At 41.3% G+C, this 14,424-nt stretch overlaps 1 protein-coding gene across 1 annotated transcript in view; it reads right to left on the reverse strand.

The window, feature by feature from the left end:
- Positions 1–12,039, reverse strand: part of hsdl2 (hydroxysteroid dehydrogenase like 2) — a 110,603-nt gene extending 98,564 nt beyond the window's left edge. Inside the window, exon 1 of the mRNA XM_078571148.1 lies at positions 11,690–12,039. Within this exon, the coding sequence (XP_078427274.1) occupies positions 11,690–11,706 (17 nt within the window). The 5' untranslated portion in view covers positions 11,707–12,039. The remainder of the gene's footprint in view (positions 1–11,689) is intronic.
- Positions 12,040–14,424: the final 2,385 nt, after the last annotated feature.

Consider the following 14,424-nt stretch of genomic DNA (forward strand, 5'->3'; position numbering starts at 1 on the left):
GATTTAAAAAATCTGTGTACAGATTAGGGCCCAACAAACCATGAACGTTGCCTTCAAGAATCAGGAATAATGAATTACACCAAGTCTAAAAGAAAGAAAGAATCTTGCATTTATTTGGCACTCCCAGCCACTGGACATCTCAAAACGTTTTACAAACAACAAAGTACTTTTTGAACTGTAATCACCGTTGTAATGTAGGAAACACAGCAGCCAGATGGCACACAGCAAACTCCCACAAATAGCAATGTAACAATGACCAGATAATCTGTTTTTGAGATGTTGATTAAGAGATAAATATTGCCCTGGACAACAGGGATAACTCCCCTGCTCTTCTTCACAACAGTGCCATGGGATCTTTTACGTCCACCTGAGAGTGCAGACGGAGTCTCGGTTTAATATCCCATCCAAAAGTTGGCATCTCTGACAGTGCAGCACTCCCTCAGTACTGCATTAGAGTGACAACCTTGATTCATGTGCTCAAGTCCTGGAGTGGGACTTGGAATAACAAAATATGAAGGTCAGGGCTGTCTCACAATGTTGGGGGCGTGGTTAAAACTCTGATGGGATGAAACCGCTTCTTTCATCGAACTAAGAGCTACATGTAGCATGCTAAACTTGAATATATTATAAATCTTGAATATATTATAAATCTTGAAAGACACAGCCTCCATGCTTAGCACAGAAGCGAGGGCTGTTTTATGTTGTACTCAGCTAACAGCATTGCATTGGCATTACAAGAGGAGCAGATGAAATACATTTAAAGGAGTGCAATATTAAACATGACACCAAGAATAGCAGTGAAGAATGCTGCAATGGTGTTCTTGTTGTGTAACAGTCCGAGAAAGCTTTCAATGTCAAATCCTGACCTTTTAAAAATCAGTCAGAGGTCAGTTTAGCATTTTAAATCGTTCTGGTGTAGTATGAAATGGGTTAAACATTAGCCCACCAGACTGCCTTGTCTGCACTTCCCTTTAAAGGGTGTAAACCTACAGTAAGGAAATAGAATTGATGTACTGTCCTGTGGAGGGTTATTACGTGCAACAAACTGATGATGGCTGCAGTTTTTGCTCCACTGATTTGGGACTAGTTAGCAAACCAGTTTGCCAGGTAGGGCAAGGCGAACGGAAGCAGAAGTTACGTCAGTTTCATCAGCTCCAGACAGCCAAAGGTTGAACTTTACGTGCTTACAATCCACTGCGTAGCAAAGAAGCCCCAAATTAATGTGTCACGTGTTTCACCACAGACCTTCATAACCCTATTTTATTTTGGCAGCTACTCTATATGGCTCAACTGGAAAACACTGCAGCAATGCTGTAACTTCTGTAATTAAAGCTCACATCGTGTTACAAAGTGCAAAGCTAACTGATTATTCAACTGATTATACATTTATTATTGAAATGTTCTGCTAGTTTGATTTGTCATACATGAGAACAGTAACTGTTACCAAATCTGCAGCCAAGTCAGATGGCCAGTCATTGCAAAGAAAGAATGGAAAAATGAAATAAGGAGGCCTTAAAATAATATAATCAGCGAAGATAAAAGCTATATCATTTTTTAAACTATCATGACAATAGATCATGGCAAAATACAGAGTCAAAAGGCACACCGATCCTTAACTCTCTGCCGAGGCTGTTGCAATTGGCCATTGACCAACTACGTGTATGTCTGATTTGAAAAACTAAAAACAGAACCTGCATTTATGTAGCACCTTTCAGAACCTCAGGACGTTCCAAAGTGCTTCATAAGCACTATTATTTCTGAAGTTCAATCAATTTATTATTATGCCAGAAAACATGGCAGATAATTTGCACTCAACCAGGTCACACACAGGGCAATTAGGAGAACAACTGATTTTCTTTCTTCAAAACCATGTTGGTTAAGGGATAAATGTTAACCAGGACATTGGGAGAACTACTTGGCTCTCTAATAGTTTTAAGGATTTTTTTTTTACATCCACCTAAAAAGGCAGATTTAAGTCTCAAGCTAGAATACTCCTCCTCTACGCACTGAAGGGCCAGCCTTGGTTATGCTCAAATCTCTGGGCTGGGGCTTGAAACTATGACTTGCTGATACAACTAACCCAAACCTGACCCTTGATTAGTGAACACATTCCAACACTAGCATATTACCATAGCACTCCCACACATAGCAAAATCTCTGCTGAGGTATTTTACATATGATTTTAATCATCCCACCATTGCCAGCCAGTCCTTCAGCTGCTTTGGCTCCAAGCTCCAAAATTCCTTAAACCTTTGCTTCGCTACCTCGCTCTCCTCACAATCTCTCTCTTTGACTAAGTCTTTCGTCAGCTACCATAATATCAGCTTCTGTGGCTCAATGTTATGTTTATTTTATAATTGCCCCAAGGGATGTTCTATTACATGAAAGGCACTATATAAGCACAAGATATTGTAACTTAAACCAACCTGTAAGTAGACATGTGTGTGTGTTCTGTGGTGTCCCTCTGTTTTTATGTTAATTAGTAAAAAAGATGGTACCAAGAGAACTCTAAATGTTCTTCATGATAGAAATCCAACAGTAACTGGGATCATCCTCTGTCTCTCTCTCTCTCTTCAGGTAATATGCCCTAAAAGGGTATTTGTGACCACAGACTTCTGTGATTGTTCCTTGACAAAGTACTGCATTGGTTTGCCATTGCCTTCTGCAGTAGAGCTGGCCAGGAAACTCTCCCATTCTTACCACCTGCCATAGGCATATCAGAAGGATTGACAGATTGAGTTTGGCCATGTTGTGACAAACCTTCCACAGCCATCAAGTCCTGAAGTGAGACCTGACCCCGGAGCTTCTGGCCCAGAGGTAGAAACTGCGCCACAAGACCTCCCCTCCGATCTCCACAGCCTTAAATTTGAATCTGGTAGCCATAACCTCACATGCAGCAATATGCTTAGTATTGGTACTGTACAGCATATTTCCAACTCTGCAGTTGAACACAGAGATCTCTTGGTTAAAAAGGAATGTACTATGTAATTTAGGTTGAACGACTAACGTGGTGAGGTTCAGAATCAGTATTGTTTTATATGCCATTCCTCATCAGGTAATTTCTCCTGACATATTAATAGGGCTGCTCCAGCAGGAAAGGACCCATTGCTGCTGGTAGTTAATTGCTGCCATTCAAGTTTTGTTCAGTGCAGCACTTTGCATTCACGTAGACGCTAACCTCCACCAGCCGTACAATCCTCTGATTCTCTGCACTCCTCCAATTCTAGCCTCTTGCACACCCTCAATTTTAATCACTCCACCAGTAGCAGCTGTGCCTTCAGCTGCCCAAACGCTAAGTTCTGGAATCCCCTTCCTATCTCTCTCCCTCCTTTAAGACACTCCTTAATACACTCCTTAATACCTACCTCTTCAGCCAAGCTTTTAGTCACCTCACCCAGTATCTCCTTTTGTGACTCGGTGTTAAATTTTGCTTGGTAACACTCCAGTGGTGGGCCTTGGGACATTTTACTACCTATTATGTTGCTATATAAATCTAAGTTGTTGTTGTTGCAATACTATGATGTTTCATACAAGCCTGCACGTTTGACACCCAAAATTCTGCCTTACCACATGCCGTGGCTTCTCACCATTACTAACCATCAACCAACTAACAAAGCCTTGCATTTTTAATCAAATAAAATGACCTCTTTTTAAAGAAAAATACTAAGAGCTCACATCTGGACCATAATATAGAGTGAAAAGCAACTATATGCTGAAAACATTTGAAATGTTTAATTAATTTCCATGGTCTGACAACTTAACCTTTACTTCAAAGGAATCTTATCTGAGCTGCCCCCCAATGACTCCGTGAACTTATCCAGCAAGTAGCAGAACCAAACAGAACAGGTGGATTCCTGGTCTGTACAGTGCTGGCTACGAAATACAGAATGAGGCGTTTTAGCCATAGCTTATTTGATAGCACTCTTGCTTTGCAGTCTGAAGTGCCACTACAAATCCTTGGGCACAAGAATCTAGGCGGACATTCCTTGGTTAGGATGAGTTTGCAAGCCGAGGCCCCTTGTCTTACCTCTCAGGCAGACAAACAAGATCTCAAAGCGCTTTTTTAAAGAATAGCAGGGGAGCTCTTCTGGTGTCTTGACAAATACTTAATTCCTAAATCAACATCACTAAAACAGATTACCTGGTCATTATCACATTGCTGTTTGTGGGAGCTTGCTGTGTGCCAATTGGCTGCCGCGTTTCCTACATTACAACAGTGACTACACTTCAAAAGCACTTCATTGGCTGTAAAGCACTTTGTCCACCCTTATGTTGTGATCCAACCTTCAGCCTTCTGTCTTGTTAGACGATGGTTTGCGCTGTGCTGGTCAGCTCTGTGTTGAGCATTGCCTGGTGTGGTTCAGGAGCCCCACACTGGCCTGGAAGTCTCTGCAGCATTTGCTGCAGAGGAAGACAGTGGGCTGAGAAGGTGCATGATTCACTGGTCTCTGGTTTCTCTGAGCCCTCTTCTCAGCCAGCTGAGCTTGCCATTTCTGCTCACCTCCTCCAATGCCCTTCCAAATAGTCAGCCTCCAGAGGTCACAGCTGTCAGCAACTGCCTCCCAGTTTTCAGCGTCAATATCTGCATCTTTATATCTTGCTTGCAGGTGTCTTTGTAGCGAGGGTATGGATGTCCAGGGGATCGTGACCCAGTGGCCAGCTCACCACACAGAAGGTCTTTGGGTATACAGCCGTCATCCATCCAATGAACGTAGCCGAGCCAGGTCAGATGTCATCATTGGCTCAGCAATGAGTGAATGCAGATGGGATAGCACACTCCAAGACCTGAGTTGGTGAGCTTGCCCTGCCAAGAAATGCTAAGGATATGTCTGAGACACCGAAGGTGGAAGCTGTTCAGCCTTTCCTCCTGCAGTCCAGGTCTCACCACAGTGGAGGAGTGCAGAAGATGCAGGGCTTGGTTGACTCATCGTTTGATATTCTCTGTCAGGTTGCTGTTGCTCCACACTCTTACTCAACTTGGACTTAACAGCTGCAGCTTTTGTGATGCAGGAGTCGATTTCAGCATGAAGTGACAGGTTGCTGGTGATTATAGTACCTTGATATTACCAACAACCTCCAGCATCACATTGTCAATGCTGATAGATAGTAGTATGGCAACAGCCTGGACCATGACATTTGTCTTTCTGATGTTGATGGTCAAGCCAAACTCTTTACAGGCATGAGAGCAGTGTTGAGTGTGCTATGTGTGGTTTAGGCAGGACTCCCACTTCTAATCACTATTCAGTGTCCCCTAATACAAGTATAGTATAGGGGGGCGGACATGAAGAGAGGACAGAATCAGGTTCTTTAGTCAAAACAAAAGCCCACACATGTGACTAACAACATTTTTATGTGAGTACCCGTGGAAGGAGGAGGTCTTGTGGCACAGTGGGTAGTGTCCCTGCCTCTGAACCAGAAGCTCTGGGTTTAAATCCCACCCCAAGACTTGATAGCCAAGGAAGGTGTGTTCATAACACAGCCAAATAGGTTGTATATCAATCTGCAAATCCTTCCAACACAAGCAAATGGCAGGAAGAGTGGGAGAGATTCCTGGACAGCCATGTGATGGAAAGAATGTTGGAGCCTTTATCATCACTCGCCATATCTGTGCATGTGAAAGTTGCTGTGGCGACATGCACTCGAACTCTGAGTGAATTGTAACAACACTAGCACCAATGGAAGCACCCTCCAAGAAGTTGTTGATCCCTTCATCGGGGCGGGGGAGAGGGGTCGGGTGGGGACAGACAAAAAAAAAACATATTTTTACTGCCAAATGACTTCACAGCAGAGTTTAAAGCTCAGATAACACTTTTATCAACACCAATAGCTACAGAAATTTCCTCATGTGTGACTGAAACATTTCACATTACTTACACTGGCACTTCAAAAACTACACCAGCAAAATTTATATCTACCACTTCCGCAGCCCAAAAAGCAATCTCTGGAGATTATCTGAACACCGTGAAAAGTGACAGATCCTGACTTTGGAGTACATACACAGGAACATTTCCAGTGACATTGTTCAGGATCCTCAACTTAAAATCACAATATGCTAGACAGCAAGTTGGCAAACGTTAAGTCGAGTTCCAACACATAAACGCTAACTCTTCAGATGAACCGGGGCAAGGAAAGCCAATGCCAGTCTCTTACATCTCCTAATGACCTGGCTATAGTCTGACACCAGCAAAGCCCTGGGGCCAGGTTGCCATCTTACTCTCTCAGAAAACAGGAATGTAAAAGGAAAGAGAACATTTCAATTATTGGAAGAGGAAGGCTGTTTTTTTCTTTAATTAGTAATTTATCCCCTTGAATGTCTCAATGTATTCCACGTTTAAGCATTATCCCAAAACTGTAGAATGACTTCCTAAAAAAAGACAGCCCCAAGTCTGCACTACATAGGAACATAATAAATAGGAGGAGTAGGCAGGCCATTCAGTCCCTCGAGCCTGCTCCTCCATTCAGATCAGCCATGATCTTATTGAGTGTGGCCTTAACTCCACTTTCCTGCCTGTCTCCCATAACACTTGACACCCTTGTTCCTGCCTGTCTCCTAGAATGCTTGACATCCCTGTTGAACAAAAATCTTTAACTGTGCTAGGTGCTACAAAAAAGGTGGAAATTATGTGCTTACATTTATGTAGCATTGTTCCCAGTCTCAGGACATCCCAAACTGCTCTGCAGCAAATGAAATGCTCTTGAATTTGTGATGCATGAAAATGTAATCACTTGTGTACAGTGAGGTCTCACAAATGGCAATACAGTAGATGGCCAATTAAATTGTTTCAGTGATGCTGGTGGAAGGGTCATCGTGGGCCAGGACACCAGGAGAATCTTCCCCGCTCTCCTTCAAATAGTGGTCAAGTTGTTGCTCAATGTTCAGGCTAAAGATTTTTTTTTAAAAAATATAAGTCTCCTTATCTGCTTAACTACAAACTTAATCCAGTCTGTTTTCCCATAAATAACCTGACTCTGGCCCAAATGTAATTTTAATTATTTTTAAATCAACTTCTGCAATTTATTCATTAAATATTACAGGTTCCAAGGTAGACAAAGAAAAGCTGTTCCTAATAGCTGATGGTACAAGGACTAGAGGACACAGATTTAAGGTTTTGAACAAGAGATACAGGAGAGAGGAAGAGCATTTTTTTTTTAAAAACGCAGCGAGTGGTAATGGCCTGGAACTCGCTGACTACAAGGGTGGTGGAAGCGGAGACGATCAGTGATATCAAAAGGAAATTGGACGGGCACTTGAGGGAAATAAACTTGCAGGGCTATGGGGATAGAGTGGGGAAATAGGACTGACCGGATTGCACAACATGGCGAAAGGATGATACTAGCAAAGCCGAGATGGACTTGATGGTCCAGGCAGCCTCTTTCTGTGTCTTTGTGACTCTATGACTTAGAGTCAGGTTCACATCCAGCCATACATGCACATTCAACAGATCCCTAGTTACCTCAACCTTTCTATTATCGTTGTGAAAAACGTGCCATTCAAAAATGAGAAATCTATTCCAAGTATTTTGCTAATTTATAAATTCTTTTAAATTAAATATTCTTTCATGTAATTTTAACAATGTTTTTGTTGTAATGGGGACTGTGTGTTCTCCAACCCCACCAACTGACCAAACATAATTAAACTCTGAATGAGTCCACCCTGTGTTTGGTGACAGGCAATTAGACTTTTGAGGCCTTCAGTGAAGCAGGACTATGTGCTGTTAATCAGATAGTGCAATGCTGTTGTCTTTATAAAAATGCACAATTGTTCTATCAATTGAGTAAAAAGCCTCAACCAGGTAGTAGGCTGCAACTCCAGAATACACCAGTCAGCCAATGCATGAGACTGGAGCACTATAGCTCACAGGGTGCAGATACCTCCTCTTTAGTGTCTAATGAGCAACACCACATTCTGGTACGAAGAGGATCAGGAAAGAGCAGAATTTGTTTTTTTTTGTAAGAGTGATCAATGTTAATCATAGGCATTCACAGAGCATGCCAGGTCTTGCTATGTGCAAGCTCTGCATGTTTCACTTCTCTCAAGGGATGGAAAATACCTGAGGGATGACAGCACCAGGAGGGCATTATTAAAGTGACTGTAAATTTGTGTAAAGGCAAAACAAGGTAAAGGGTGAACTCCAGCTAAATTTGACCTGGGTAACAATATTTAAGGGATTGTCTATTCATGCAATGACATGTGCAGTCTTATTTACGTAACTGGTGCAAGAGGGTGTGTTTATCAACCTGAATACGTACTTTGTAATTCCCCAGGATCAAATAATTTTTTAAAAAATGATTCTTTCATGGGATTTGGGTGTCATTGGCAAGGCTAATATTTGTTGCCCAACCCTAATTGCCCTTGAACCAAATGGTTTGCTAGGCCATTTCAGAAAGTAGTTAAGAGTCGATCCCATTGCTATGGATCTGGAGTCACATGTAGGCCAGATCAGTTAAGGATGGCAGGTTTCCTTCCTTAAAGGGCTTTTAGTGAACCAGATAGGCTTTTACAACAACTGTTGACAATTCACCTTTACTGAGACTAGCTTTCAGTTCCAGATTTTATTAATTGAATTGAAGTTCCATCAGCTGCCATGGTGGGATTTGAACCCATGTCCCCAGAGCCTGAGCCTCTGGATTACTAGTTTAGCGATATTACCACTATGCCACTGTCTCCCCCTCAAATGCTTTAAAATGCAGTTAAATGCTTTTATTTCCAAATCCTTGCACCGTCCATGCGCACCCCAGAATCTTTCCCCTGCAGTATCCCTTCCAATAGCATAAACATCTGACTCATCCTCAGCAATACCATGGGAAATCTGCAGATGTGTTTTTTCCTTTAAAAGGAGGAAGAGCTCATCTCTCTCCTTGCTTTTTTTTTTTGCACACAACTTTATTTGACTTTATTAGACTTCCAGGGCTATTGGCATAACCATAATAAAATGGTTAGGTATAAAATCCCCCCATTACCCAAACATTGGCCTAGTCATCATGCTAATGCTCCAAACAAACACTCACAACAGATACTCTAATTCTGACAATAAAACTAGTTACCAATTCACTCACTTGCCATTACTTATTTTCCATTTTGACCAATGACAATTGAAATACAGACACTAGAATATCTCAACTGGACCCATGACAATGATGCCATCAGAGCACTTGTTAATCAATAAAATTAAATCAGATTTAAAACTGAATCAAACTATTTTTAAACATAGACTTCACAGCACAGAAACAGGCCATTTGGCTCAACTGGTCTGTAATGCTGTTTTTGCTCACACTCTCCAACACAGGTGCACATTGGCAGCATTGTGTACCATCTACAAGGTACACTGCAGCAACTGGCCAAGCCTTCTGAAACAGCATCTTCCAAACCCGCGATCTCTAACATCTCAGAGGACAAGGTCAGAAGATGCATGGGAACACCACCACCTGCAAGTCCCCAACCAATCCCAAGTCACACACCATCCTGACTTGGAACTACATCGCTGTTCCTTCACTGTGGCTAGGTCAAAATCCTGGAACTCCCTTCCTAACAGCACTGTAGGTGTATCTACACCTTATGGATTGCAGTGGCCTAAGAAGGCAGCTCACCACCACCTTCTCATAGGCAATTAATGATGGGCAACAAAAGCTTGCCTTGCCAGCAATGCTCACATCCCATGAAGGGATAAAAAAGTCTCCTCCCACTACTTACTAGCTACCAAACCATCTAACAGGTTCCTACATAAAAAGAGATGGTTAACTGTGTTATCAATGTTCTCTGTTAAGGCTATCCTGATTAAACTATGTCACTGATGAATACTCAGTGGCATGTGGTAATTATATCTAACACTATATGATAGCCCAGATCCATGTGTTGTTAATCAACTGTATCGCCCTTGTATTGTGTATGCATTACACATACAATTCATGCAAAGTAAATCGAAACACACTGGCTAAACTGGAAAGGTAACACTTCCACCATGTCTTCCATTTCTAAATTTCTGTACTTGGAAGGACTGCAGCACTGCTATGTGCCTCAAAACCACTTATATTGTGGTGCAATTATCAATAGGTTGAAATCTGGGAGACACCCAGACCAGCAGTGATCATCACCCAATTGCTTCAGGTGAAGGCAGACTATTAGCCCATTTAATCTCAAACTTTCCAGCAGACAGGGTGGGGAGCTCCCATGCTCTTTAAAAAGTGCCACAGGATCTTTAACACATACATGGCCTCGTTTTGACAGCACCAAACTCCCTCAGTACTGCATTGAGGTGGCAAGCTGGATTATCTCTCTGTCTCTGGAGCAAGACTCAAGCCCACAGGCTTCTGATTCAAGAGTCAAGGCTGATATCTAAAAGTCCCTTGTTTATTCTGTCTTTGCAATCCCATTCCAAACAAGCTATCTATCACATTATTTTGAAGATGATTTTTTTTCCTTCCTCCTTCTCAAGTCATTGCCCATCTCTCTTGCTACCTTCACAACATAAGTCCTTCCCTCTACCATTAGATGACTTTGTTTTCCTGTTCAGTGTCAGCTGGATGACATTGAAAAGCACTCAGAAAATGTTCCACAATATGAGGAACGATACATTAAAATCAATATACTTGTAGTCAACAGCATTGGGGGACAGCCAAGTCCAACTTCCAACAAGGATCCCTGGCTCGAGAATTGTCCTCATGGACTTTGAGAGGGCAAATGGAGCCAAGCTCCACCCCACCACCAACACTATCTAAGATCAGTTAACTCAGCAAGCACGGCCCTTTGGGGCTTGCATTGTTTGTACAAATCAGCTACTCAATGTTATAACCAGCTAAGATTTCAGGGTTTGTTTTCCCCCTCGAGGAGCTTATCAGCATAGAATTAGCTACTTTTGATGCAAACTTGGTCCACTTGTCCATCGCTCTACCATTGGAAGGAACAAGATGATTTTCCAATCTTGCACTTAAAGTTTTTTTTAAATGCTGTATTTTGCTCTTGGGTTCTATACATCTGATTGATTTGGCCATGTTAAATAGTTTGCTTACATTGTATCGTCAGTGTCACATTCAAAAGAAGGGTCTTTACCAACATGAAGATCTAAATGGTAACTGTTCAAAACCTTTTGGAATATAAGTGTACATTATAAACAAGGGTCTATAACAGCTGTTGAAGAGTCATACGGACTCGAAACGTTAACTGTGTTCCTCTCCGCAGATGCTGTCAGACCTGCTGAATTTTTCCAGGTATTTTTGTTTTTGTTCTACAACAGCTCTCCTTGTTCACATTTCCATTTTTTTCTTCCCAATAGCCCTTGCTGTGTACAGCAATTACTCCATTCCTTTTTGCTACTTGTATTCCTAAAAGGAAGCTAACAGTGGTTTTACCAACCCCACCCAATCAGATAACACTCTTCGCGATAAACTATCAGAGGCCTCATTATTTTAAAGGCTATCCACATATTGATTTTACAGCCTTATACTGAAACTTGGGACTATAAATCTTGCATTGTCGCCAGGAATTACTGTTTTTTAAAAAATATATATACTTGTAACTTGAAGGGCGGGGAAAGATTGTAAACTTTCAAAACGACAGCATGCAGAAACAGTAAATATTTCATTTAAAAAAGCGATCAACAAACTTTGGTACAATTATAATACCTGTTTTCTCTCCCTCACTTTTGGATAAAATATATTAACTGCACACACATTTGCTTAAGAATCTGCTTACCCCGTGTTTTGCAACATCTTCGGGACTCTAAATGAAGGTACAGAAAACAGCCTAATGACCAACTGGTGGCTGACGGTTTGATCTGGGTGAGGGGGCAGGGAGTCATAAGGGCTAATCAATGAATCTCAGTGAAATCCCCCCTTCGATTGTGCCCTTTGCTCCACTTCTTTCCGCAAACATATCAGTCAGCACAACACAACTCCACCGAAAGGTCATATTGCTTTAGATTATTTTGTAACAACAATCTGAAAAGGTTTATAAATGTTGTTGATGTATATATAAAATAATTTATTGCATTAAATAAGGGATTTTTTTTTACTTCCGTTGATACGCCACCATCACGCTGATTCGCGGAAATCCCAGGCCAACGTTCCATTTCGAATGTTGCTACATTTTGGGACGGTCTGATTGGTCAGATGAGACGTCAATCACCAGGCTTTGCAACATTTCCGTATGGGCAGGTCACCACGCGAGAACACTGGGAGTTATGGTTGAGGAGGGCAATTAAAATTTGTTTAAATTTTCCTAGTTCAGATCTTGAAAGTCCCTCTCGTTTCAACGATCCGACTTCCAGGGGTTTCACCTTCAACACCGTTCCTGTAAGCTTTTGCTTTTAAGAAATGATCGAACTTTTCAATTTATATTGTGCCTTTCAGGACATTCCAAATCATTTTACAGCCAATGACGTGGATTTTGAAGTGTAGTCGCTTGCAATGTTGGGGAACGCAGCAGTCAGTTTGCACACAGGAAGGTCCTAAAAGCAGCAATGAGATGAGTGATCAGGTAATCCGGGGCCGGATGGGGAGGGGAGGGTCGTAGTTGAGGGATAAATGTTGGCCAGGACACCAGGAAAACTCCCATATTCTTCAAAAAGTGCAATGATGTACCTTACTTCTATCTAAGAGGACAGGTTTGTCATCCAGTCCAAAAGAATTGTCAGCTTTGATTTATTGCTCAAGCCCTGGGTAGGGCTTGAATCAAAGTCCTTCCAACTTCAAGGTCACTGTGCTACCACTAAGCCTAGTCTGACATCTTACTATTAGTTCACTTGATCACTCTGTGCAAAGAACTTCCTGATATCACGGGTAAATTACTAGTTTGAATCCACGATCTCATCTAACAATTAGTATTAATTTACCATAATATTCTGGGTTTACTTTTTCCATTCCTTAACTATGATATTTAAAAGGGAATTAGACTGTATCTGAAAACAAAGAATGTGCAGGGTTACAGGAAGAATGGCACCAGGTGAATTGCTTATTTGGAGAACCGTTGTAGACACAATGGGCTGAATGGCCTCCTGCACTGTAAAAATTCTGTGATTCCGTAATAGACCTCTAAAATCATCTCTCAGACACCATTCCAGGATGGAAAGCCCATGTTTATCCTCATGACTTAGATATTTCACATTAAGAATCAGCCTACTGGGTCTTATTTGTACCACCTCAAGAACTTCAATATCTCCCTTGGGTTTCAGCAACCAGAATTGGATATACTAATAACGTGTGATCTGAACAGAGCACTGTACAATTTGGTCATAACTGAATTGTAGTTCAACATGCTTTGGCTTCTTTAATTTAAAAAAAATCCTGTTTGTGAAGTTTCTACTCTTTAAGAAAAGATAAATTAGAAATGGAAAATCGTTATTGAGCTTATCATAATCTGGCAAACCTCTGTCACATCATCACGTCTCAACTCTAACGTAAAAAACTCTCAAGTCTCTCACCATAACTGTAACAACTCATCCATCATGTCATCCCAGTGCATGTATGTGTCATCTTTTCATAGCTTTAATATCCTTTCTATAATGGGGTAACTAGAAATAGATCAATCTTTCAACTGTGGTATTACAACCTTTAAAATGTAGTCACATATGTCATGCTGAGGACAATGCATAATTTAGATAGTTTAGTTTCAATACAATTCTATAATGCCAAAATACAGATAACCCTTAGTAAAATGAAGGCTCTGATTGTTTACAGCAAACTGTAATCTAATTAGGTGGGGTTGGCAATAGCTCATGAGCCCATTACTAACTTCCCTTTAGAAATATTTGTAAAATACAAATAAAATATAATTATGATTTATTCAGTGAAGTGTTTGTTGCACACATTGCCTGCTTGTTTTAGTACCTTATTCCTCTAGATACATTACCAAAGATTCCTTTCATTTTTATTAAGGCCTAATCAACTTCCACTGGCACCTTTAATGATCCGTATATCCTCTGCTCCATTTAAAATCTGCCAGTTTGACCATTCTTCTTTATCTCTGTAGCTTTGCAGTAATTCTTCATCTTCTGTGGTTTTAATAATGTTTGCACATGCAAGGTGGACGTTCAGATAATTCTGCCTCCATTTTGATGGTTTACTTTGTCTTACTGGAAAGAAAAAGTAAAAGTTATTAAGTACAACCACTGCAAATTCTAAACAAAAACAGAATTACCTGGAAAAACTCAGCAGGTCCGGCAGCATCAGCGGAGAAGAAAAAAGTTGACGTTTCGAGTCCTCATGACCCTTCAACAGAACTGAGTAATATTAGGAGAGGGGTGAAATATAAGCTGGTTTAAGGTGGGGGGGGTGTGGGGAGAGAAGTTGGTGGGGGGTGGGGGGGGTGTTGGTTGTAGGGACAAGCAAGCAGTGATAGGAGCAGATAATCAAAAGATGTCACAGACAAAGGAACAAAGAGGTGTTGAAGGTGGTGATATTATCTAAACGAATGTGCTAATTAAGAATGGA

This window comes from Cetorhinus maximus, chromosome 2, assembly GCF_964194155.1.
Source record: "Cetorhinus maximus chromosome 2, sCetMax3.hap1.1, whole genome shotgun sequence".
NCBI lineage: Eukaryota > Metazoa > Chordata > Chondrichthyes > Lamniformes > Cetorhinidae > Cetorhinus > Cetorhinus maximus.